General features: G+C 43.6%; 1 protein-coding gene across 1 annotated transcript in view; it reads right to left on the bottom strand.

The window, feature by feature from the left end:
• tns1b (tensin 1b) overlaps positions 1-22,900 on the bottom strand; it is a 139,252-nt gene extending 116,352 nt beyond the window's left edge. The window contains exon 1 of the mRNA XM_061088667.1: positions 22,842-22,900. Within this exon, the coding sequence (XP_060944650.1) occupies positions 22,842-22,856 (15 nt within the window). The 5' untranslated portion in view covers positions 22,857-22,900. The remainder of the gene's footprint in view (positions 1-22,841) is intronic.
• Positions 22,901-26,966: the final 4,066 nt, after the last annotated feature.

Raw genomic sequence — 26,966 nt, forward strand, 5'->3', positions numbered from 1 at the left:
CACTCGGGGGTGTGACGGACAGAAACTACAGACAACACGGAGAGAGAGAGAGTCAGGTCACAGCTCAGCCTGACTTACAGACAGACCCACAGACACTGACTGTGGCCTTCCTGTCTGTGTCTCTGTACAGTCTGAATGAAGTCAATGAAAAGCACGCACACACACTCACACACACACACACACACACACACACACACACACACACACACACATACACACACACAGGCCCAGCGACTATTGTTCGACCTGCTGGAGCCAGAGGCCTGAATGAGACCTCTCCAGTCGACTGGTTAATCAGCCAGTTACGCGTCCGTCTCTCGTATGGGACACCAGATGCATGGATGGATATTTTCACAAGACACAGTGGGGTGACCTCTGCATGCCTCCATCTGTGACTGTGTGTGTGTGTGTGTGTGTGCTACTGTGTGTGTGTGTGTGTTTGTGTACTACAGTGTGTGCTACACTTTCTGACTCTGTGATTAAGCAAACACAATAACCACTCGCTAATAAATGTAAAGGTTTTCTCTGTTTCCCAGTTTTGCTGAACAGGTTCCCATTTAACAAGGCAGCTATTCTTCATCTTTCTCAGCTAAACAGGGCCGGCTGACCTTTGACCCGTCTGCACTGCTCTTCATCCTCTCCTCCACACTCCTGCCTTGTCTATTCAGGACTTTCTTCTGTCCATTCACCCCCCCCGACGATCCCTCCCTTGTTGTTATGTGACTGTAAAGAAGACAAACAATTTGCACTGGACATGTTTTTGTTGTCTTTTTTCTATTTAGTATTTTAACTCCATCTTATGAGCTTCTATCTGTGCAAGTTTGAACATTGTCTCATTATCCAGGTTTGAGATATGTCCCATGAGCCTCACGCCATAATGACTTTACTGGGACATGATTTCTACCATAACTCGTGATTGTTAAATCTAAGTAAGCTGCAGATTGTGTGTCTAATCGTAATGGTTGTAAAAGTTCATCCATTACTACACTATATTACATAATTTGCTGCCTTCATAGTGACATCATGATGACATCATCCCCACCATATGATCATAGCATATTTTTCAATCTATATAAGCTTTAATTTGTGTCTATAGTCCTAGAGATACCTGAGAAATCTATTTTTGAACTATATGTGATGACATTTTCAGACTTTTTTCCAATTTCTTCTTGACAAATCTCGGAAAATCTATTTTTTGTTTATCTTTATGTCAGAGTAGCTCCAAAATTTTTATTATCTACCATCCAACTAATGTTCTCCGGAGCTTTGTGAAAATCCATGAATATGTTAAGTTACTTTCTCCAAACGACACACAAACACACACACACACACACACATTAAAACAATGCCATCACACACACCAGCAACATTGGCACTTAGTGTTGACTTCCTGTCAAACTTCTTGGTGCTTAATATTTCCAGATATCTCGTTTTGCAGTGACTTCTTGTTCATCTCTCAAAGGACGAAGCAGATTCAAAGAAAACAAACTCAACAAGAAAACTGCATGAGCCTGTTTCCAATTAGGTTTTTAACCAACTTCTCCTGAATGACATGTTACAACAATCAGCAGCTGAAGGAGGAAGTGAATGTGTGAATCCCCTAATTGTGAGCAGCCCACTACCGAACAAGTGCACCGGGGCAATCCACAGCTAAATACCAGAGAGAAGAAGAGGGGGGGGGGGGATAGGGGGGGAGTTCTCGACCTTTCCTTCCTCTCATTTCTTCCGCTCTCCAGTTCCCACTCACCCAACGGCCTTACAATGAACAGTCACCTGCTTTTCATTTGGGGAAAAATGCACCCCAGGCATTCCAGGCTCTCCTTCCTCCAACCCTGCCTACCCCCCTCTCTCTCTTTCTCTCTTTCTCTTGGTCTCTCTATCTCTCTCTCTCTCTCTCTCTCTCTAAGTCCGCTCTCTACATCCATTTCATCTCAGTGAGGTGGATCCCAGGGAGGAAATTACTCAGTCATCCAGAAGTGAAGAGGGGAGAAATATCCCTTCTTCTCCTCCGACCCTCAGCTCCACTGAGAGAGTTTTTTGTCATTAATTCAATATAAATATTTTAGAATATTTATCTGTCCAGTACTTTGATTAGACTTTTAGGATCTGCTTCAGCTACTTTGAGTTTAACGCTAATTAGCAAATGCTGACAGTGAACATTTCACCTGCTAAACCTCCACAAAGCTGCATCTAGTGCTGCTAGCTTGGCTGTAGACTCTCAGCTTGTTTGAGTCTCTTTTTGTTGTCGTTCCAATAACTCTTCTTACAAATTAAAGATTTTTGAATTCTAAAGTTGAATCTAATCTGCGTTATCTATTATAACTCTTTCAAATGATCAAACTGAAACTTACAGAATGAATTCTCTATTATTGTTGTCATTTCCTGGCCTGGATTCAGGGATTTGTTTTGGAATCTTGGAACAAATCCACATTAACCAACTCACATAGAAGTTAAAAGAGATGGGCCGTCTGTTATAGGAAACAAAGCTTCTTCCCACAGTGTTGTGATAAAGAAGTCTATGAACATAAATCATACATGTGGACGAAAGATGGCTACGAGCTGAACATAAAAGAAGAGGGATGGTCCTCGCCATTAGAGGGATAAAACAAAAGTTCATCATAACAGATAACCGCCCAGGGAGAGGGAGCATGTGTTCCATATCGCACGGGGTTGGCTCAGACACTGACGGATCAAACTGAAAACATAACCTAAGAATGTTGTGTAGGAAGGATGAGGATGATGTCGTCCGCGGGGGTTTTGTTCTTATGATCTCATCTGTTCTTCCAAACTAGATTATAAACATTTTCTTGTTTGTGGCCTGAAACCACATGAAAATAAGAAAAGTCAAATAAATCTAACAAATTACTTATGGCAATGTCAACACTGCAAAATCATTAAAAAAAAAGTCTGCTTATTTGAGTAGAACTACAAGAGTGATAAACTGAAATCTACCGAATGCAAATCTGAATCCCTTTGGATAAATGCACAGCAGGAAGCTGTCAGCGCCACTTCCAATGAGGATTGTTTGGCCTCACACTCGAATGCATCAGATCCACAGGAGGCCTCAGATCACGTCCAGAGTTAGAGGTTATCGTGGCATTAACTAGATCTTTGGTTTAGGGCTCTTCACTGACACGTCGGAGATGTGGTGCCAGGAAGGAACTCGCTCCTCGAACAGTCCAGAGAGAATAGCTGGGAAGTAAAATACTGAAGAGCGCCTCAGGTTCTGGCTCGAGATCTAATAAAGTGTTGTGTGTCCCAGGTTTGATCAGTGCTTGTGTGTTGTTGCTTCTTAAAAAATAAATTTCGTTTGACTTGGCTCTGCTCTGTTCTGGTCTGTTCTGTTCTGTTCTGCTCTGGCAGTGAAGAAACACCAGGTTGGACTCGACATGTACATGTAAGGAATGTTTTGGCTCACGCTGATTTAGATATGAAACAAATCCATATAAGGCGACTTTTAGAACTCAACATGGGGCTGATAAACAAGATATTGAGCCTTTAAAGGACCTGAAAACTTAAGAATTACTTAAGACTTAAGTGTCAGGCTCTTCAAACACGTCTATATAACCTTTGCCGGACCACAGCCACTATGACAACAAATGCCATCACATTACCTTTTAGGTTCATCATTAAGATTTTTATCACGAAATGATTGAACACATATCAAACAAACGTCTCTTATGTGATGCTAGAGCTGCTTCTCTTTGGCGACTCATCTGATGTCAGATGGTAGTGATTATAATGATGATGATGATGATGAGGATGTTGACAATGATCCTACTGAACAAACAGCGCCACACTTATGTTTGTACCAAGCTTTTTCGTGCAGAGTCAGGAATTCCTCCCTTATACCGACATCTGCTGTCGGCTTGTTAGTCAGGATTTGTTATGTGTCTGTGGCATCATCACAAAAACTGGACGTTTCTTGTGGTGTCCCTCAGGGTCGTGATGGTTCTTTGAGACAAACTGAAACTTGGGAACAATATGACTTTGTCTGGTTGTAGCAGCTCCGGAGCAGCAACAAGGCTCCTTCACTTTGCCTGTGGGACGTGGTCTCTGTTAGAATGACTCACGTAGAAGCTGTTTGTTGGACACAAAAACTCCACTAAAGAGTTTTAACTTTATCCGAGAGCGGTTGGACTCGCAGCTCCATGTTTCCAGGTGTAATGTCCTCGCTTCACCCTGGCAGTGACCAAAGAGGCATAGAGCCAGAAGAGACCACCCTGGACGACATGTTTAATGTTATCTTCTTTTATCGCAGAAACAAATATTTCCGTCATGAGAATTTTTGTATATCTGAGATGCTTTTTCTGAGGCTGAAACAAATTGCCGGCCCACAAACATCCCAGAGGAAGGAGGTTCCACACCCGTGACTCAAATTCTCATCTGTGGTATGATGAAATGTTATGGTATTAAATATCTATGACAAGTTAGCTAGTTAAAAGATTCCTAAATCACTATATAATGTCATATCTAAACTATATCATCTCTAGAGGAGGAGTTCAAAAGTTACAAACAAACATATATTCTTGTTTTAAACTTATCACTTACATGCTGCTAATGAATTGCATCTATCTGTGTATTAAGAATAAAAACCTAAATATTGTGCTCTAGCATTTGTTTAGACAAAAGACAGAAATACGTATGTTATAGATATAAGTTATAACATTTATTATCTATTTGTGCTAGTGTTGTCACAATACCAGAATTATGACTTCGATACTATACCTGCCAAAATATCACGATACTCGATACTTTCGATACGATACCACAAATAGGATACAATACCACAAATACGATACAATACCACAAATGGGATATGATACTAGGGACGGGAATTGGCAGGGACCTCCTGATACGATACTATCACGATACTTAGGTGGCGATACGATATGTATTGCGATTTCTGTGGGTATTGCGATTCTGTAAGTATTGCGATTCGATATTACGATTTCCTGGGATTTCTTTTGGTAATTTTTTTTTTTTAAATACTGGACCATGGAAAAATGTTGAATCATTCCTTCAAATACAACACAGTCAAATTCACTTAGAGCTTTACCAGTTTTATTTCAAATATTAACATTAACTTAATGACTGCCGGGCAGCCAATAGAGAAAATAAATAAAAATGTTCCCTATTATTGTATAGCCCCTGTCAACTGCACACAAACTGACAGATTAAGAAATGTATGCCACTTAGGCTACTTTTAAACAATAAATAAAAGATAAATTAAATAGAATGAATAAAAGTTTACTTAAAATATAAACTTTGAAATAAACAAAAAGTAGGCTATTGTTGTTTGCATGTAGGCGATGCAAAGCTGGGCTTGGGTATGTTTAGATTCTTGTGCAAAAACAAGAGCTGGTCAACATGCTCTGGGGTGATGTTGCTCCCCCCCATATACCCCCCCCCCCCCCTGGTATAAACCAATAAATATGTTTAAAAAAAATAGATTTGGGAGGCAGCATATCGATTTAAAATCGTCATTCACTAGAATCGTGATTTGTAACTGAATCGATTTTTCCCCCATCCCTATATGATACTGGTATATTTATCTTTGATAGTAATAAATAAAACATCTGTAAGGTTCCCTTTTTTACCGGCTTGTTCCTTGTGCATAAATAATGGACAATGGCAACAGTTGTCCAGTAATTAGCAATGAGCAGCAGAAGCTGAATAGTAACTTGGTAGAAGTTGAGGTTTGTCTTCAGATTAGTAATCGGCTGAAGAGCAGTGATCACAGGGATGTTCATGGAGACCAGAGTTTAGCTGGAACTCTCTGTTTTGTGAAGCAGGTCCACTAACACAGAGGATGTGTGTATGTTTTACTCCAACAGAGAGCAAAGTGATTTCTGTTGTGACGAGTAAACACAAACGACGCGGCTATTGTTGTCAAAATGACTGTCTCATTAATGTCATTGTGAACAGGAGCTCAGGGGTTTTGCAGAGTTGTGTCTCCGGTGTTGTCGGGCCCCGGCCCCACAATGAGCCTCCTGTCTACTCTTAATTAAAACCAGGTCCAGACACCTCCCCACGCTCCGGAGCCCAGTCTGAGGCCAGTGCTCACAGTGGTTTCACTTCTCCAACTGTGACCTTTGACCCTCGTCGTCCTCCAGAGTCTAACGAGCATTTCCTTGAGGGATGTGACCTTTATGCATCCATTTCCTTTCATGCAAACATGATCAGCTCGGGGTTTTAAAGACCCCTTTAAAAATCCACCATAAACCATAATATAACATAAAATATTATTTCATGATCTGCCATAACTTACATCGTTATTTTACTGTTTTAGTGTCAATTATAACTTGCTGGTTCCTTAAAAACACCGAAACCGTAGAGAACTTAACGTTTAAATGTATAAAAATGTCAAAATCCCAGTAAATTCTAAGCACCAGTAGCAGTCCCAAGACGCTAAGAACTTTCATTTCACCCTTTACACCCATTACACCCCAGAAATTCATCAGTTGTGACATGGTGCAGGAGAACTTTGCCTTGAAAGGGCAGCTACAGGAAAGGCCAGGGAGCAATTAACAAGAAAAGGGGTTAATCCTCTCCGGACCTTGAACGTGAAAGCTGCAGAAAGTGTGTGACTTCTTCTTTTTTTTCTCCAGAGGTGACATCTTGACCTGGCACATGAGGAAAGTTAATGAATCTACTCTGACATGATGGAGGCCTAGGAGATGTGGTGCAGGGTTTTCTGACTGTGTCATTTCTGAAGATCTGACTGTGAATGTGATATATTCCATGAACACGCTGGTTAAAACCCTTTAGAGACTAGAAGTAATATCACAATAAATTAAACAAAGGGTCTGAGGAGCATGATGTTTGACACTGAGATGCTTCAATATTAAACAAATGAGAAAACCTAGGGATTAAGGGGTCAGGTGTCGATTTAACAGCAGAGATATTACACTGGGCATGAGTGTGAAATAACCATTTATATACCGAGAATTTACTGCACATCATTTAGATTTATTTGATCTGTGGTTAAGTGGGAGTTCAAATTTCTGAATCCTGAAACTCCCTGCAGGGGGGGGGAAGCAGAAGGCCATGGGAGGTTTAAAGCCAATGTGCTCAGTGAAGCGTGCACTGGGCTGGGGGTCTCGTCGGGAAAAAGGGGGGGAAGGCTGCGACACAAAGCTCAACATCTCTCATAAATCAACCGAGGGTTAAACTTCCCTTTTTGGTTGTTCAAGGATTTTCAACCGAGTCACTTTAGAGAGAGAATGGAGAGACGATGGAAATAGCACGAGTCCCGCTTGCTTTAATTCCACAGGATGGCAAACAGCAGAGCGAGAGCCTGCATGGCAAATCCATTATAGAGAAAACCCAGATGTAACAATTACAGAAAATCTGGACGTATTTCAAAGGGTTCCTCACATGTGGGACAAGTTTCTCTTCTCAAATCAGAGGTGATCCCCGGGGAACTCGGGTGGGGGGGGGGGGAGGAGTTAAACTAGCAACAGATCAGGAGAGAGAGAGAGAGAATGGAGGGCTGGAAATGTGCAATGAGGGAAAAGAGATTAAAGAAATATGAGGATGAGAAAACGTTGGAAGAATGGAGGGAGCTCAGACGTCTATTTTTTCTATTTCTAGTCATAACAACTACAAACCAATGACCCAACTTTCCCAGAGGAATCCTCCTGAGTGTGTGTTAATGTACATCGATCGTCCCGAGGAGTTCTTTGAGAACCTTGGCACCTCTGAAGGCTCGGACAAGGATCAATAATCACGTTGACTGTGCAGGAGCATGATCTGAGATTAGTCACATTTACAAATGCCTAATCACACCTGTAGGGGGCATCTAACCTAACGAGTGGATTATCTAGGATCTGTGCTTCTTGAATGTCACACAGGATTCGCTCGGCCTTGAAACTTTCTCTCAGAAGGCAGAAGACCTTTAATTGTCATTTCAGAGACACCTGATGAATCTCTCCCTAACACCCCTTTGGTTTTGGGAATTCATTAATTATTCACGATGTTTGTTGGAGGAGCAGCGTTTTCGAAGGTCTTCTCTCGAGGCCGCATTCCAACTCGCTCGGACCCTCGGACCCTCGGATCCTGCTCAGCGCATCTTCTGTTCATTTCCTCCGTCCTTCAACTTGTTTCCTGTCATTTCCTATGTGTTCGCTGAGCATTTGTCTTTCTGCTTCTAGGCTGGAATTCCCCTTTTTATCCAGGTCTGTTCTCACAAGAGCACCCCCACCCCCCACCCCCCCCATCCCCCCATCTGAGGCCAAACTCAGGAATAAAGCTTGTCTGGTTCATGAGGATGATCTGTTTCCTGCATCTGTACCTGCTCTCTCTCTCTCTCTCTCTCTCTCTCTCTCTCTCTCTCTCTCTCTCTCTCTCTCTCTCTCTCTCCTTCTCTCCCACTCTCTCTCTCTCTCTCTCTCCTTCTCTCCCACTCTCTCCCTCTCTCTCCTCTCTCTCTCTCCCTCCCTCTCTCTCCCTCTCTCTCCCTCTCTCTCCCTCTCTCTCTCTCTCTCCTCTCTCTCTCTCTCTCTCCCTCGCTCTCTCTCTCTCTCCCTCTCCCTCTCCCTCTCCCTCTCCCTCTCCCTCTCCCTCTCCCTCCCTCTCTCTCCCTCTCTCTCCCTCTCTCTCTCTCTCCCTCTCTCTCTCTCCTCTCTCTCTCTCTCCCTCGCTCTCTCTCCCTCTCTCCCTCTCTCCCTCTCTCTCTCTCTCTATCTCTCTCTCTCTCCCTCTCTCTCCCTCTCTCCCCCCCTCTCTCTCTATTTCTTTGATGTAAAGGAATAATTGATTGCCCTACTCTTGTGCTGTAAAACTGAATAAAGTAGGTATTTAAAAATCAAAAAAAAAAGGATCTCTCTCCCTCTCTCTCTCTCTCTCTCTCTCTCTCTCTCTCTCTCTCTCTCTCTCTGTCGGTCTTTCCTACATCTCCATTGCACAATAACAGCTTTTTCAGATGTACTCACTTTTCCAGTTGCTCAAGAAATATATATCTAAGTCCACGCTAAGAAACACCTGGTGAGTCTATAGCAGCGAGAAGAGTAAACCAACATCTGGCTGGATAAGTATCAATAATCTGTAACTTAATCCAGGTCAATGTTTGGCTTATTTCGATAGATTAAGATAGATTTCACCACACTTTGGACGTGTGGTTGAGCTTCATCCCTGAACCCTGATATTCTGAAATGCATTGTGCCCACAGTGGGGGTCCTTCAGGGTTATCAATGACCCTCAAACTAATCTGCTAACATAAGGTCGGCTCACATAAGAAAGTTTTAGGGTCCGCTCTTAACGCCGGGCCACAGATCGGACCCCATGCCCCTGAGTGAGATCGCTTTGTCATACAGTGCCCTGATGCAGTCAATCAGTGACCCAGAGCTTAGCTGGGGGGCTTTCAGCTTCTTTTACAACCCCAACCCTCCCCACCCACCCACAACTTTCACCTCGCCTCCCGCTCCTCAAAAGAAAGAATGGTAATTAACTGATGAAGAGCTGTGTAAGATTATCCAGTGTCTACGCCTGAGATCTCCAGCTCTGCCGGTGGTTTGAAGTCACGTCCCAAAGGACCGGTGCAGAATGAGGAAAGGATGGATCTCAATGGTTCTATTCAACCGCTCTCCTCTTTCATCCTCTGTTCAGCTGAAGAAGAGGAGAGCCGCCCGGCGCTGTTGTGTATATTTGAGCGAGGAATGTTCTTTCATATCAGCACAAATTAGTAGAAGCACTCACGGTGTCTTTAAGACAAATGTTGAGACCGTGGTTACAATGCGTAGTGCGTGGACGCACACACACACACACACACACACACACACACACACACACACACACACACACACACACACACACACACACGAGCATGGTTCTCCACTGACCACATCGCAGCTTAGAGGACACACACAAGTGCACAAACAGCTCCTCACTGTGAGCGGGAATGCGCAGCAGATTGAATTATACAAGAGAAAGCAAAAAAAATAGCTGAGTGTCCCAACCACCTAGAGAGAGACAGAACGGGAGAGAGAGAGAGAGCGGGCGAGCGAGCGAGTGGGATTCACATTCAGGAAAGTGTTCAGTCCGTGCTCGTGTGTGTTTGGATCTGCGGAGAAAATGTAAATGACGCGTCTCCGGGGTCCCTGCTCGTCTCACGTTTTGCACGCCCACCGGTTCCTCCATGATATCTCCCTCCCTCCAACGTGTCGCCGTGCCAAGCCCCCCCACAGCCAGGGTCCCAACCCTCCGCCCAACCCCCCGAAACAAGCAGACCACCCAACACATCCCCTGACCAGCTTGATCTGATCAGGGTTCTCCGGTGGAACTGAGCCAGCACCAGTTCTCAATGAAAACAGTAAACACACACACACAGAAAGCAAACACACAACTGAAGGATTTTGGTAAAATTGCATCATGAGGCCAATTCTGCTCTTGTCGCTCAACTCACTCATTTACACAATTAGGATTCCACTATTGCACTCGGTATGCTATGGAAGTGAAGTGTGCGTGTTATCGCTTTTCCAGGGCAGTGGACTAGTGGCAGAGAACTTGGACTATGTGCAGGAAATTGGGAAGACACCAGACTGGAAGGTGTCTGGTTCGACTCCACGGAGTAACAACAAAAACATACCAGGATGGAGTAACAACAAAAACATACCAGGATGGAGTAACAACACAAATATACCAGGACGGAGTAACAACAAAAACATACCTGGATGGAGTAACAACAAAACCGAACCTGGATGGACAACACTTGGATCTGTTCAAAAGTCCAAGAGGACTGTCCCTACCCACTGTCTAGTTCACCAGATGGGTTAAAAGCCTCATTTGCATGTGTCTGTGTGCATGTGTGTGGGATTAATACATGCATCTTGTATCTTGTATCTTGTATCTTGTATCTTGTCTGCTATGCACAGGTGAGCTATGTTCCTCCTGCAGCTCGGTCCCACATGTGACACCCGACCTTTGCTGACCCCTAACAAATCCCTCATGACCCTGGAAACAGAAACCCGGTACAGCAGGTGGGACGGTATCTCACCCAGAACATGCAGGACAGGCAGACCCAGGTGCGTGCAGGTCCAGCCAGAGCGGGGGGGAGGCTGAGGGACACGGACGGCATGGTGACGGACAGGAGTGGGGGGGGGGGGGGGTGATGCTGCTGCTGCTGCTACAGACCGGTGGGTTTCTTCAGGTCTAATCCAGACAGGAGACAAGTTGCCAAACGTCGTAGAGCCATGACTTCCCTCTGAGCGTCTTCCACCTCGGGCTCCTGCTTCCTCTCTCTCTCTCTCTTCCTCTCTCTCTCTCGCCTCTCTCTCTCCTCCTCTGTCTCTCCCCCTGTACCTCTCTCTCTCTCCTCTCGGCTCGCTCTGCCTCTCGCTGCCTCCTCCACCAGGGAAAGTTTCACAAAGCTTTTCTCTCTCTCCACAGGAGCAAAGGGGGAGGGGACACTCCCACTTATTATCCATCTTATTCTGCCCCTCCTCTCTCTCTCTCGCTCTCATCCCATCTCCTCCCCCGCTCTTCACCCCCTCTCCAAGTCTCACCACTTTTAATTTCATTCATTCATTCATCCCAGACCCCCCTCCCCACTCATACCCCTCAGAATCCATCGCACTTCACCTCCTCCCCCTCTCGCCATCTTCTCTCTCTTGCCCGGTTTCCCTGTGTATTTGTGTACTTTGAGCACTTTTGAATATTTCATAAACTCTGTCCCCCCCCACCGTGTATTTGCCCTCGGGATGAAAGTCCATCGACGTTCCTCTTGATGCTTGAAACATCGATTCAGAGGAGACACCTTCTGATGAGACTTCCAGGCTTTGCCTCATATTTGCATACGTTTGATGAGCTCCACAGCCAATGTCTCCAATGCTGTTTATAAAATAATCTTACATGTATATTTACATATTTTGTACAATATTAGACATCTAATAGTTGAGTCCATGAATGACTGAGAACAGAAATTTTACAAGGAAAACACCCAGAACCAATATAAATGTATATTTAGATATATATTAAACTTTATCTCTTAGAACCAGTCCAATTTTGTTCAAACAATACTTTGATGCACCTAATGCTGTAGTTTTTAATGCTGAATTATTAATATCAGATTTAAAAACGTACATATTACTGCGAGTTGTAAGTTATGCCAATTATCATTTATATTTTGTATTTTGTATACATTTTTTGCGAATAAAGACATAAATCTTACAAAAGAAACGTCTTTAATCAAATGTTTTATTTAAAAAGCCTCTGTAAATAATGCTGTTTAATGCTGTAGTTATAATGCTGAATTATTAATATCAGATTTAAAAACATACATATTACTGCGAGTTGAAATTTATGTCAATTATATTTTATGTTTTGTATACTTTTTTTGCGAATAAAGACATAAATCTTACAAAAGAAACATCTTTAATCAAATGTTTTGTTTAAAAAGCCTCTGTAAATAATGCTGTTTAATGCTGTAGTTTTTAATGCTGAATTATTAATATCAGATTTAAAAACGTACATATTACTACGAGTTGAAAGTTATGTCAATTATCATTTATATTTTGTATTTTGTATACATTTTTTGTGAATAAAGACATAAATCTTACAAAAGAAAAGTCTTTCATCACAAGTTTAAAAAAAAAAAGCCTCTGTAAATAATGCTCTTTAGAATTATTAATATCAGATTTAAAAACTTACATATTAGTACGAGTTGAAAGTTATGCCAATTATCTTTTATGTTTTGTATACATTTTTTGCGAATAAGGACATAAATCTTACAAAAGAAAAGTCTTTAATCAAATGTTTTTTTCTAAAAGCCTCTGTAAATCTCTCGGCACAAACACACATGACTCCAGCCGGAGTAAATAGAAAGAGGAGGGAACACGCTGATTGTATTTGCAGCTGTGGATTGATTTAGGTTTGGTTCTCTAGTGAGTATTTACAGCAGCAGCACATTGTGACTCAAAATAAACCACAGTGTGTGTGTTGATGGTTATGAAGTGTGCGACTCTACGACTCACAGGGAAAACAATATGAGGAGAGATTGATAAATTTGTGTCCTGAGATTGAAGTCGATTTGAGAAAATCATCGGGCTGCTCCTTATCAGGGAAAATAATAACAGTCCTGCAGGATCCCCCCCCCCCCTCATCTTAACCCCCCACTAAAGAGAAAGAACACAGAAGAGGGGCCAGGAAGCAAAAACCTGCTTCATTAAGTTCTCACTGCTCATCAATGACCATGTTCGCCCCATGCGTGAGTCTTTATCCTCTTGTTTGGGTATTCGGTTTTTCTCACACACACACACACACACACACACACACACACACACACACACAGACACACACGCACAAACGTACACACCCAGTTGTGGGCTACACACACCTGTAAACATCCATCACGTAACATACACACACACAAATTCTCTCACTTTCTATCATACATTTTCTTATGTATAAATACCTCAAACATTTACACACTTTTCCATTACGTTAAAGACTGTTTTTACTTTACAATGTTGTAAATATTGTTATTTTGTGGATGTGTTCAGCTACACATCTGTCCTGTTCATAGGGTTTTTTAGGAGTTTTCCTTTCTCTTGTTGAGGGTTAAGAACCGAGGATGTCGCACCTCGTTAAGCCCAACGAGACAAATTGTTATTTGTGAATATGTGCTATACGAATAAAATGTGATTGATTGACTTGACAGAATTACACAAAGTCCAGACCGATAACCTCCTAAAGGCATAAACACACTTAATTTAAACCATAAACACACTGCATGCACATAACATAAACATCCACCAATAACCACCTATTTCTCCCCCACGTGCACACACATGCACATCTTTCTCACACACTATATAAATACACAAAACCCACCCACACACAGACATACAAACACACTCAGCCAGTGGCACCGAGGATTAATCCCCTGGTATTTCCTGCAGGCCGCCCCTATAGAGACAAGTTCACTAAAGGAGGGAGAGGTTGAAAGAAAACATTTAGGCCAGATCCCACTCAACCAACCAACACACACCCACACACCCACACACACACACACACACACACACACACACACACAGTGTTGGAAAAGCTTTCAGTTTTATTGAAACAATATATTTTGTAGCATTGCTGCATTTTCTGCATTTTTATGGCTTAAATTGACAAATATTTTGAAAACAATTAAATTTGAATCTATCAATAATTTCATGCTAACCAGATAAAAACAGATAACCTGCTTGAATACTGATGGAAACCTGGTTGCTGAGTTGTGTGTTCATCCCTGTGTGTGACACCACCCACTCATTTACATGGTTTCTATTTCAATTTGATGAATTTACATTTCACTTCACTTCCCAGCAGAGCTACTTTGGAACATGAGAAACTAAATGTGGTCCAGCTGAGCTTAGTTGTACTGAACTGAAAACTTCACGGCACTGAACACTCTGTTCTTGTCGTGTATTATGTCACGTTGTGTAGTTCCCTCTCAGCACACGTGTGACAAACAGCACATGATGCATCCTTTATTTTGGACAAACACAGTATATCTCCTGTAAATAACGCAAGGATTCACTTTGCAGCCAAAACCAAAACACAATAAAGAGACCAGATAAGTTTGGTTTATTGTAATTTAGTTCTACTTTAAAACTTTTCCTGAGTAGATTCTTGTTTTTTATTATTCCCGACTGATTCACGCCTAGGGTTGGGTACCGAGAACCGGTTCCAATATGGAACCGGTTCCAATACAACCGGTACCTACCCGGACCGAAATGCAACGGAGATTTCGGTGCCTCATTTCGGTGCCTGAGCCAATCGAAGCCTGAGGTCTCCGCTCGTCCCGCCTCCTCACACTTCCGCTTCTTCCTTCACGGGAAGCGGTGGCCCCCGCCGGGCTGCCGGTGGACAGACTCTTGTCCCCGCGCTGCCCGCGCCCCGCGTGCAGGTGTGTGTGGGGGGGGGGGGGGGATCTCCTCGCGAGACCTCTCCCCCCCGCCGGGCGCATTTCCTCCGTGGCGGTGCGCCGCGGCCGGGGCGGCTTGGAAAGGGCCGGGGCGGGAGGAACGAAGACCACACCGAGAAATGTTTCATAAAAGCGATCGCATTTTAGGGGGCCGAAGGCGGGGGGCCGAAGGCGGGGGGCCGAAGCCTGCCTGCGACAGCCCCAGCCGCGGAGACACGGGGGTCTCCGAGTGATGGAAAAGCGACCCTCAGTCTTCATTTGGCTCAGGCACCGAAGTCAGAGTCAGAGTGTGTGTGTTTTGTATTTATTTGTATTGATTTAAGTATAGTGTAAACTTTTGTTAACAGTTCGTATGTTATTCATAGTTTTAAGTTAAAAAGGGTTGTGTATTTATTTATATTTATAATCTACTTTAAACAGTTAATATATTTGGCAATAAAAAAAGCCTTTCTTAGTCAAGTATCGTTTTGTGCACTTTTTTTTTTAAAAGTATCGGTTCAGGCACCGTTTAGGCACCGGTATCGTTTTAAAAGTATCGGTTAGGAACCGGTATCGGATAAAAACCAAACGATACCCATCCCTATTCACGCCTCTGAGAGATTTCATGTTCCTTTCTATTTTAGTTCTTTGCTCATCAGATATAAGAGAGGACATGAAGACAAAGTGATCCAGGACCAACTGTCACTTTGGCACAACACTGACGACAGACTGTATTACACCTCTGACATTATCCACCAGACAAACACACACAGTTCATACACAAAGTGCCACAGCAGCACCCCCTGGTGGTCACTAGGCAAACTGCCTCCAAGTTCAGAGTCACACACAGCACAGTTATTATCCTGTATTATTAAAAACAGGAGGGCCTGCGGTGGTAATGGACGGATTGTGTGTGTGTGTGTGTGTGTGTGTGTGTGTGTGTGTGTGTGTGAGAGAGGGAGGGAGGGAGGGAGGTTGTAATGTAGTAAAGGGAGAATGGGCACATATCCAAGTCTAATCAGATCTCTTGGGGGATTTGTTTTAGTGCCTCTTTAACCTTGAACTGTTTCTGTCTTCTTTTGTAAACCAGACCCGACATCGGACAGCCAGGCCTTCGCACAATTAGGGAAGATTAAACGGTGACAGGTCGCTGTCCTTGACCCGAGTGAAGATGAGTAAACAGATGAGAGACTTGAGAGCTGGACCGCCCGGTACACTGGCAGAACCACTCCGAGGATAAAAGAAGGAAAAGAGCGAGGGAGGGGGAATCTGAGCGGTGGGAAGATAGAGGGGTAGAGATAGATGGAGGTGCAGATCGAGATAGTACGTGAGCAGAGATAAGTAAAGAGTGAATGTGTAAACAGCGACGGGGGGGGGCGGGTGTGTTCTGTCGTCTTGGCTGACGTCCTAGAACCTGCTAGTTGAAGGGGGGGGGAGTTCAGTTGTTGACAGACAGAGGAAGAACACACTTCAACAGGCCGCCGACACACACACACACACACACACACACCCTTTCCCACCCCCATGACTCCCATCTGTTGAAAACAATACAGACCCAGGCCCTCCCTCCCTCCCTCCCTTCCTCCCTCCCTCCCTCCCTCCCTCCCTCCCGGTGCAGAACACTCACATGTGTGTGCACGTTTCCCTCTGTTCTCTCTCTGCTGTGGGACAGTGTGAGGAAAGGGTCGGCCGCCCGACACCAGAACACACACTGACCCACAACAAGACAAAGTGACAACAATCACTTGGGCTTTGTTTTCATTTAGATGAAGTGTTAAAGCGATCCACTATTTTCTGTGTATGAAAACCACAACCGGCTATGGCTCATTTCGTACTTTATTTATTGTCAAATAATATGCTTTTGTGGTAAAAACAGACCCTAAATATCAAAGAAAGTTCAATAAAATGTATGAAAAAATAATATCTATGAATATCCAAACAGAACAGTGTGCAGAACATTGTGAAGCTGATTGTTCCCTGAAGCAGCGCACAGGGCGTCCACTTCCTGCGCCTGACAAGCCCTCAGCTGGTTTGTAAGGGGGGGGGACATGACACACACATACTGAGCAACACAACACGAAGAGTGAGATTTAATCACTTCATGATTGTTATAGATTAAACCACAGCATGAGATCAATGAAAAGAAAAGGTTCAAACTGCATTAAAGTGACTTCAGTCAACACCTGACACTGATCTCAGACTAGCAGGCGGCTGCTTTCAGCAACTTTCAAGGTTAAAAGAACTGTGTGTGCTAACTGCAAATCACCGAGCAGCACACAAACCTTTACTGATGATTGATTTATCCCATAAGTCATTTGAATACAGTAAATACATGTTCTGGTCTTAGGAAAAGAGAGATATGCTTTTTTTCTGAGGTTATATAAAGTATGTATCAACTTTATCAAGTGATATCAAGTGATAACAGTGGCCCAAAAGTCCAAGTTATTGCACAGTTAAGATAAAGGTCAAAAGGTCAAACTATGCACATGTTAACATCATTAAGAGAAGCACAGGTCAGGTCACGTTGAGAGGTCACAGAGGAACCAGCTCACTGACCTGCTGAGCCAGAGCTGATCCACAACTCAGAGCCAACACAGACCAGAGCTGGGAGAACTGGAAACCAGTCCATTGACCGAGCTGTGGGCAACTCAAGGTGAAGTGCGTGTTCACCACCTCAAGGCACAGCGACCATCACATGGCAGCAGAGGAAGATGGAGAGAGAGGGAGAGAGAGAGGGAGAGAAAGAGAGGGAGATGCATGCTAAAGAGCTCCAAGGGCCAGACCACCAGCCACTGACTGGGACATTTTGTGCTTCCAGTAAGGACTGGCTGGTGTGTAGCTGAACCCTGTGTGCATGAGGGGCTGCATGTGCAGGATTAATGTCTCTATTATTAATCAGCACAGACCTTCTATCGGGAAAAGTCAATCTGGTAATATCCTGGTGTCAGACCGGTCCATGTGTGCGTCCTAATGTCTTTTTCTCTCCGGCCTTTACCACATGAGCTCATGTCAGACCCATCACTGGCTGCATGTTCTGCAAATATTGGATTCATTCCCATTGTCTTTGTCACAGTTGTATCGGCAACTGCACATGGAAAAGTTGAGACAGAGGAGAAGTCAAGGAAGAATATGAATTTAAACAAAATGCTATTTACTTATGTTTAGCAGGTGTAATGGCTGCCATGTTGAGCATGATGGCGCTGGAAGGAAAGTCCTGGAATCACCTCAGGGAGCCATGAGGGTTCATCCTCTGGGGACCACTGATGTCAGTACCAAATTTCCTGCCAATCCATTTAAGAGCTGATGCTTGAGTCTGGACCAAAGTGGTGAAGCAGTCAACAGACAGATCAACAGACACTGACTCAACCCAGAGCTGGTGCTGTAGTGTTCATATACATAAGCAGCTTTTGCTTTCTCTCTAATAAACAGGATGAATATCACACTGATGAGGCCGAGTTCAACAAACAGATGCATGAGCCCTAAATCGATAGAAACAAATTTATCATTCATTCAACATTTAAAATGTGAACTGTACCGTTTTCTTGCTCGTCCTTTGTTTCCGAAACGGGAAGACGCAGGAGAAGACTAATTTGACCCAATTCAGGACTGTGGCGAGACACCAGCCGAGTCCACCCATTCTCTCCTGAAGAACTTGTCACGTCCTCCACTGCAGCCACTCCTTAACCAGCGTCTCCCTTCCCTCTCCGTCTGTCCTTCAACTCCCGTGTCCAGAGGGACGAGACACTAGCAGTCAACCACGCACTGAATCCTGGGACGGTTGCTGATCAGATCCAAGAACTGGTGCACGTTCCTTCACTCTCAGGGACTAGATGTTTCCTTAAAGTGCAGTTGAGGTCATTTCTAAACGCATCTGTCCCTCTCTTGCCTAGCAACCCTGCAGCATCCCTGCATCCCTCCCGTCCCCTCGTTCTCTGGATGCTGCAGGTTCTTCCTTTCAGTCTGAGAAGGAGACAGATGAGAGGTCGGGAAGACAGAAGTGGGCGGAGGCGGGGTTGGTCAGGCCGAGCCGTCTGGTAAAGAAGGAGGCACTTACAGTGATGAAAAAAGGAGGGGGGTCCGCAATTTAATGTAGAAAAGAGGGGGGATGGCTTTTGTCGCAGAGAAAGGACGATGAATATGAGATAAGCGAAGTCACATTATTCTCCCAGTGATTCACAGATAACATTCCAGCTGACGATTATATGACAAGAGTAACAAGAGGTAAAGATATCCAAAATAATAACATATCCAAAATGGAGACAAGGAGGGTGAAATACATCAATGGCACAAAAGATGATGTCCTTGTGCAGATTAACAGTTTCAGACTAATCTTAAAAGGTCTTTGGCTGAATGCATTGAGAGTAATTAGTTACAGCATTGAGAACGAAGACCACATTCGTGACTTAACACCATGAACTGCTTGTGTGGTTTCCCGCGGTTAATATAGTGGAACGTTCAAGAAATGAATTGTTCGAAAGGTATAAACATTGAAAAAAAACACAAGAACGAATGTTTTGAAAAGCAAAAAGAGACATTTTAAACTAGATTGACGCTTTAATTTAATTTTGTTTCCATTTTTTTTATATTTATGCTCACACAAAACACACCACGGCTAATTATGTGTATGTGTAAACCCTCTTGGCAATGAACCATTGTTCTGATTGTGAAATTTGCCTTTTTGTTTTCACCGGGATCGATAAGTTACTCCCTTGGAAATGTTAAAGAATCCGTCCAGTGACTTTTGCTTGAATAAACAAAGGGACAGGTGTGAAACATATCCTCCTTGGCGTAGGTATCAGGAAGATCCTGGTCAGTGCTGCTGATGAAATCTATTTGTCATCATGAGACAAATTCAAATGTGGTTCCACGTTCCTGCGAATGTCACATTACCCAGAATATCCCTAAAGAACAATAAAGAGCAGCATTGTTCCAGATCTGATATAAAGCCACACAGGAAACTCCACTTCTTTGTTTTCTTCCCGGGAGGAGAGAAGAGGAAGCCTCTGACTTTTTGGTGAAAACTTGGTGAGATTTGGCTGCTTCCTGTTTTTCCATAACCTGCCCCACTTGCAAAAATAATGGCTCTACCCTGGGGGGGTCACGTTGAAGCTAAATACTCAGTCGAAGGTAGGGTCTCGTTATTAGACCAGTCCAGTTACAGATTACTGGCAAAGGGACAGAGACTTTCCATAGAAGGCGTGGGGACAATATCATGCGCACTTCCTCTCTGCAGTGCAAACAATGGCCTGGTTTCAAATCTGGAAACATCAAGTGTGTTGTCTGTTCTAGGAAACTGAGCGAGGGGTTAGAGAGGTAAGGGTCTCTGTTCCTGGGGGAATAAAAGGGGAAGTGAGCGGTCAGGGTTTCAACAGGGGGTGGGTGGGGGGTGACAGAGATGTTTTGGTCACAGCTGTTTGTGTACAGTCAACAGTTTCTTTTTATATCATGCACCAACGCGTGAAGTCCCTTTTTAAAAGCATCGTTAAGAAAACAAGAATAAACTCCTTGCCCAAAATATGCCTCTGCCTCCTAATTCCTGAGTTACGGCTCGAAAACGTGTTTAATTGGCACTGAGTTATCTCAAAAAACATGTTTTGTGATATCAGAACGATCTTTTATCATATGTGCAAGAGTACAATCATGTTTAATGAAAGAAATTCCCTCAATACAATCCTGAGATGTCATCTTTACAGGCTCTGAACAGACCGATGGACAGACCTGAGGCATGAAGCCCCAGAGATCGGCTGTTGCCAGCATGGAGGCATAAAAATGGCAGAACTGATCTGAGTTAGGATTTAATTGCCAGTGCCACAGTCTCCTCTGACTTTTTAAGAGCAGACTTAGTGGGACAAGGTTTAACTGAGCTCCAATGACATCATAAAGCCGGTTGACGCCCTGTTTATCAGCTGCAGGAGACGGTTACTGCCCCAACATGAAGTGACACGGAGACTATTTCCAGGATCTGTTGGTTATCACAACACGTTTATTACCAAGTTAACTAATGGCTAATAATAGAATTCCCACTGGAGACCCATTTGTTTAAATATGACATTTCATGTTACTGCCCCCAACAAAGTGGCTGTGATTAATGCAGCAGTTATCCCCGGCCCCTCCCACTATTGATCCAAGGCTTCCACTTCTGGCCAATGTATAAGCACATGGCACAGAGCCACGGGGGGGTTAAGTGAAAGCTCATTTCATCTGAGAACGTAACAAAGACACATCGCTCTATCTTAAGTCAGCAGATGGAGACGGGTTTTTGGCAAATTGACATTCACGGGAAATATAAGTCCGGCATTGCTGACAAAATGGAGTCCTCACTTAAGATATATATCATGTGTAAGGAAGGCTAAGATATAATTCCAAAGCCTCTTTAAGCCTCTTTGTCTCTGTGACTGCAAGCAAGTGATACTGAGACCTCAAGCTACAACAATGTGTCGGCTGATAAATTATAAAGAGGATTCAGACTGTGGTGGAATGCAACTATCTTCTGGTAAGACCATAAAAACACAACCTCAACACGGGTGACAGTGTTTCCTCCGTGAAGTTTTGCTATTCACAATCTTTATGATCGTGAAATATCTTTTGCTGATGGATGGGGTCGATTGCGGCCAACTTCATCGTTTGTGAGGAGTAAATTACAAATTCCAAAAGGGCAGAAGTGAGCTTTTTAACCTTTAATTATCGTCCACAGAAGCAGGCACCATACCCGAAGTAGCCCCAGTGACCATTCCACCTTTGGGAGCAGCAATTATCAACGGGCCTCAAACACCAAAGTCTTCTCAGCAATCATCAGCTGCCTCATAAAAGCGCAGCAGAGCAGAAATGAACAGGATGTTTGCCAAGGTGATGAAAAGGTATGAAGGTGCAGTGCAGTCCCGGCTCCATCTTTCCTCACTCCATAAAAACAGCAGCAGCCTCCACCTTTACATGTTTATCCAGACTCTCGATCAATTATTTACAAACTTGAATGTATATTTGTTTCTTTATGTCCATAGGCCTCTCCTGAGATAACGTTAACAAATGGAGTCAAAAGTTAATATCGGACTTAATTACTAGACGTCTCTCTGTTCCATCGACCAGCCGAGGGTCAGGGTTGCATAAGAGGCGATGGCAGACGTGACTCCACCTCCAGTCATCAGAGCAAAGGTTACTGCACAGCTGTAAAGTAAGGATCTGCACGGACACCTCCGACAGTGAGACCTCCGCCTCAGAGGACGGGACGGAACAGAGAAGGACACACGAACAAGGCAGAGTCTGACTTTCTGCCTGAGATACAAAAAATGCAGACGGTCAAATAAATAAAGTGCGTCACATCTACAGTAAGAAGACACAACTCTGTCCATAGGAAATGATGAATAAAAAATGACAAACATTGGATAAGTACAATTTACAAAGATCACCCAGTTATCATGTGACCCCTCTCATCTTATCAATCGGTGTATTACCTCTTTCTGTTCTCGCTGTTTGCCTTCAAAGTTTGATTTCCCCCAAAAATAGCTCATGAACCAACTCATGACCACAGCACTTTGGAGCTGGTGGCTCAGCAGACAATAACGAGACTGCAAATCCCAGCAAGAGGTACATGATCTTCATTTAATTTCTCATTAACCTATTTGGGTTCATATGGATTAATCTGCAGCTTAAATCGTGTATAGATATCAGCATTAAACAGATCGTTACACTTTGAATCACTTAAACATTTGAAAGCTGAACCTTTTTTTTTAGATTTAGAAGTATGGATTTGAAACTGAATGGAAAACAACTTCTGCTAAAAGAAAAATAATAATCTACAAATCCATAGTATAGTTTGGAAAATGGTTGTGTTAGCCTTTGCTTGACTTATATCACAAGTCTTTTTGGATTTGATAGTTTTGTGTGACTGACCTGACGGAGGGAGCGGATCTCTGACCACCCACAGTTAGAAATGACAAGTTGAAACAGCACTCACCAACCAGAGGGACATCGCAGGGTTTTCTTTGAAGACACCTGGGCCAGGAAAAAAAAAAACCTTTCACAGGTCCAGAGCTTTCCTGAACACTTGCTCGGCTTTTCTGGGATTAACGGGAATATGTTTTTTGTTCCTCAAAGCTGGATGCACTGACCGAAGAGAGCCCAGCGGTCTGGCCCTTATCCTGACGTACTTCCTGAGCTGCATTGTTAGCAAGTAGAGAGGAAACACACACACACACACACACACACACACACTATGGAAAGCCACTGTCAGGAGGTCATATCGTGGAAAGTGAGAATACCAAGACCTTGTTGTTTGCTCTCTGAGATTCATTCCTTATGATTTTTCCCCATGTTTAGATATCGGCCTATTTTTTGATTGACTCTTTTTGACAGTTAAATTCAGACTTTCTGTTAAGATATGGACTCAAGCTCTTATATAAATCATAAATCTTTTACCTGTAGGTACAAACTGAATGATGAAAGAGATGATTTGTTTCACTAAGAGGTTTAGACTAAATCCAGATGTGAGTAGCATCATCACTACCATTTGACATCAGACTCCTCACCCAACAGAGGCAGTTAGAGGACGTGGAGAAGTTGGAGTGATACGCGTTTGATAACTTAGGGAAGCTCAGGCTAGTGTTCCCCTCCCAAGCTGTGAAGCAATGACTTAAAACAAAACGTCTGGCCTCTAACTTCGCATAAAATGTCATTTATAGCACCGTTATTTGATTTTGACCACTTGGGGGTGTGGTTTCGGGATAGGAATCCGGGGCTTCTGTCACTTTGGTCAAAACAATGAGCTAAAAGAGGCTAAAGGAGGAAAGTGGAGGGTTGCAATTTGTATTCACTGTTAAAATAAGATATCGTTAATTTTAGACGTATGTAAAACAAACGCAGATTGAAATCAACAGGCCCGGCATCAGCTCTGCATTTTTGACTTTCACCACTTTGAGTTGCAGGCGAATGAATCAACTCACTGAGGCGATGGCAGCTGAGGTGAAAAGGTCGCCCCTGTGCAAATGACTCCCCTAAACCGTGTAACCGAACAGGCACCACCATTGTTTTTGTGTCAGACCCTTAATGGAAACCACCTCAGCCCGAGCAGACTCGCTGCCAGCCGAGCGTGAAGGCAGAGGTGACTCAGACAGCAGAGCATGCAGGAGGGCAGCAGTATCGTGTGACATTAACATTACACAAGTTTGTTCTCCCTCCGCTCAACAAGGTTTAGAAGAACCAATGGTTGTTTACTTTGCTGGAGATGAAACACGGTTGTGAAGGAGGAGGAGGTCACAGTGCTGCAGCAGACACACACACACACACACACACACACACACACACACACACACACACACACACACACAAAAGACATCTATCCAAGAAGCATATTTATGTCCTACCACACATGTTCACTATTACCCTCATTAAAAGACATGAGTCAAGTCTTGTCATGACTAAAACATCTGAATTCACACAGAGCCAGTAGATTACATAAGACTTAACTCCGGGTTCAGCTCCTTACTGTTCTTTAATCTCTGTGTTTACATGAATATACAATTACTGCCACCAACTGATGTTGATAATCTTTTCTTTATTTCCTGAACCATCACTAATGTGACTTAAAGGGACTCTCACCTTTGTTGCATTTGAGAATTACAGCACATTCAAACCATCCCGCCTTCCTCCAATGCCCCACCCCCTCGTTCCCATCCGCGGTGTTTTATTTAAGAAACTTTATTTACACAAGCAGACTTACAACCATCCCGGTGTTTTTATTTTTTTGAAGAAACTTTATTTACAAGCAGACTTACAACCTACTGCCTCCGCGCACGCACGTGAGTTTTTGTTTACCAAAGCAATGGATTCGGATTCAGAAGCACCGGTAAGTTATATACATTTACATTCACACATATATATATATATATATAAGGACGCGCCTTGATGACTCGGGCCCGAATGCGCCACAAGAAGCAGACGGAAAACCTGCATGTCCATGCAGCAAACAGACAGGTCTGTCGGCCAATAAGGTCCTTCAGTCCGAAGAATTTTATTGGTTGAAGTTTTCACTAAATATTATGAGAGTGAAATAATTGTTTGTTTTTACTCCTGGTGGGTCTGTCTTGCATTTTAGAGTGTCATTACCTTATTAATACCAATTTAACCTTATCCAAAAAAAGTGTAAAAATGCAACAAAGGTGAGAGTCCCTTTAAAGCTCATTTGTAAGACGACGTCAAACTCGGCAGCAGTTTTGACGCCGATCAGGTAAATAGACGCACAACATATAATTATAAAAACTTCATCACAATCATACGAATTACAATGTCTGACTTAAACCTGACAGCTGGTGTAATGGCGGCCAACAGCTGAAGGAATCCCACTTGTTGGCTGTTAAAAGCAAGAATGTGAATGTGCTTCTGTCCACACGTGTGTACGAACACAGAGGAATCTGAACTGTGTCTGTATCTGTGAGCAGCGTGAACCTCTGAGCCCGGACCTTACAGCGTTCATTCTTCCTAAAGCTCCTCAGCCGGATCAAAGTGTGCGTTGTGTGCTTGGGTTTTAACAGGGGGGGGGGGGGGGGTTACTTTCTGGCTGATTGTTATCACTCCCTCAAAGTGCTAAGCCATGAGTGAGGCCTCCGTGAACGCTGCTGCTCAGAGGAGTGTCTGTGTGTTAGGGTTAGGGTTAGTTTGTGTGTGTGTGTGTGTGTGTGTGTGTGTGTGTGTGTGTGTGTGTGTGTGTGTGTGTGTGTGTGTGTGTGTGTGTGTGTGTGTGTGTGTGTGTGTGTGTGTCCTCCCAGCCATGTGTGCCGGGGATGAGCATGGAGTTTAAATTGGAAGCGCATGTTGCATGAGCTCACACTTGTCATTTCTGATGAAGCCCCCCCCCCACGTAAAAGCAAATAGTTTCCTTACTGCAGATAAACTCCTGCAAAGCTTCCTGCGCCAACAAGTCACAGCACACACTGCCCCCTGCTGGTGACTTTCCACCACACGCGTCGAATGATAAGAAGAAGACCAACGCATTTCAATTAGAGGTGAACTGTGGACATGCAATTAAGAGTTAGACTGTAAACACGACAATGCTCTCAAATACAACAACTGTAAGAGGGAGTTCAGTATGATTCTGTGACGACACTTCTAACACGCGACAGACAAATTCGTGTCTGTCATTTATTGGACTGGTCATGTTTATCATATTTAAAGAAATGGTGTGAGTGAAGGTAACTTGACGTCTTTGTGTGTTTGGATTTGAATCTGTGTTCATGGTTGAGACTGAAATTAGATTTTTAGCTTAAACCAGAATTAGAGTTTAGATTCAGACAAAAGTTGTCGAGGTCTTCACAAGTATAGAAATACACTATTGTTTGTGTGTTCAGTGTGTGTGTTTGTGATACACACACTGAGCACGGAGCTGCATTTCTTCACGGCACCAACTGTAACCCATGGCGATGGTGAGCCAGCCCAGCAGTCGGGCATTATGCAAATGTGAATCACGCTCGACTGGCCGCAAGACTCTGTGTGTGTGTGTGTGTGTCTGTGTGTGTGTGTGTGTGTGTGTGTGTGTGTGTGTGTGTGTGTGTGTGTGTGTGTGTGTGTGTGTGTGTGTGTGTGACCATCGCCCGGCTTCACATTTCACCCGAGCTTTACTGGTGCCAGTGGCCTTTTGTCTGCTTTAATTGAATTAACTTCTCAGAATCGGACCTTGTTGCAGGAGAGCGACGGCACATTACACAGCCGTCACCTCGGCATGGGAGCGTTTTAATAGTGTTTACATTGGAATCATTCAGGGCTTTGGGAGAAGAGAGGCTTCTCTTTTTAACTTTTACAACCCAGTAACATCTACTCCTAAAAGAGATTTGTTACACGAGTGAAGCACTCATTCACCGTCGCGTTTCGACTCCCCCCCGGGGATGATACTTTACTTTACTTGCGTCACATCTCAATCCTGGCTGTCACTTGAAACTGCCGTCGGCTCTCATCACCACAAACTGTCTTTGTCTGTCTTCTACGTGTGGGACTCCTCTTTTTCAATGGGAGATATTTATTTTATTTAAAGGAGACATATTATGAAAATTCCGCTTTTGTAGTGCTTCTACACTTTCATTTTGGTATCTAG

Source organism: Limanda limanda, chromosome 16, assembly GCF_963576545.1.
Source record: "Limanda limanda chromosome 16, fLimLim1.1, whole genome shotgun sequence".
Classification (NCBI taxonomy): domain Eukaryota; kingdom Metazoa; phylum Chordata; class Actinopteri; order Pleuronectiformes; family Pleuronectidae; genus Limanda; species Limanda limanda.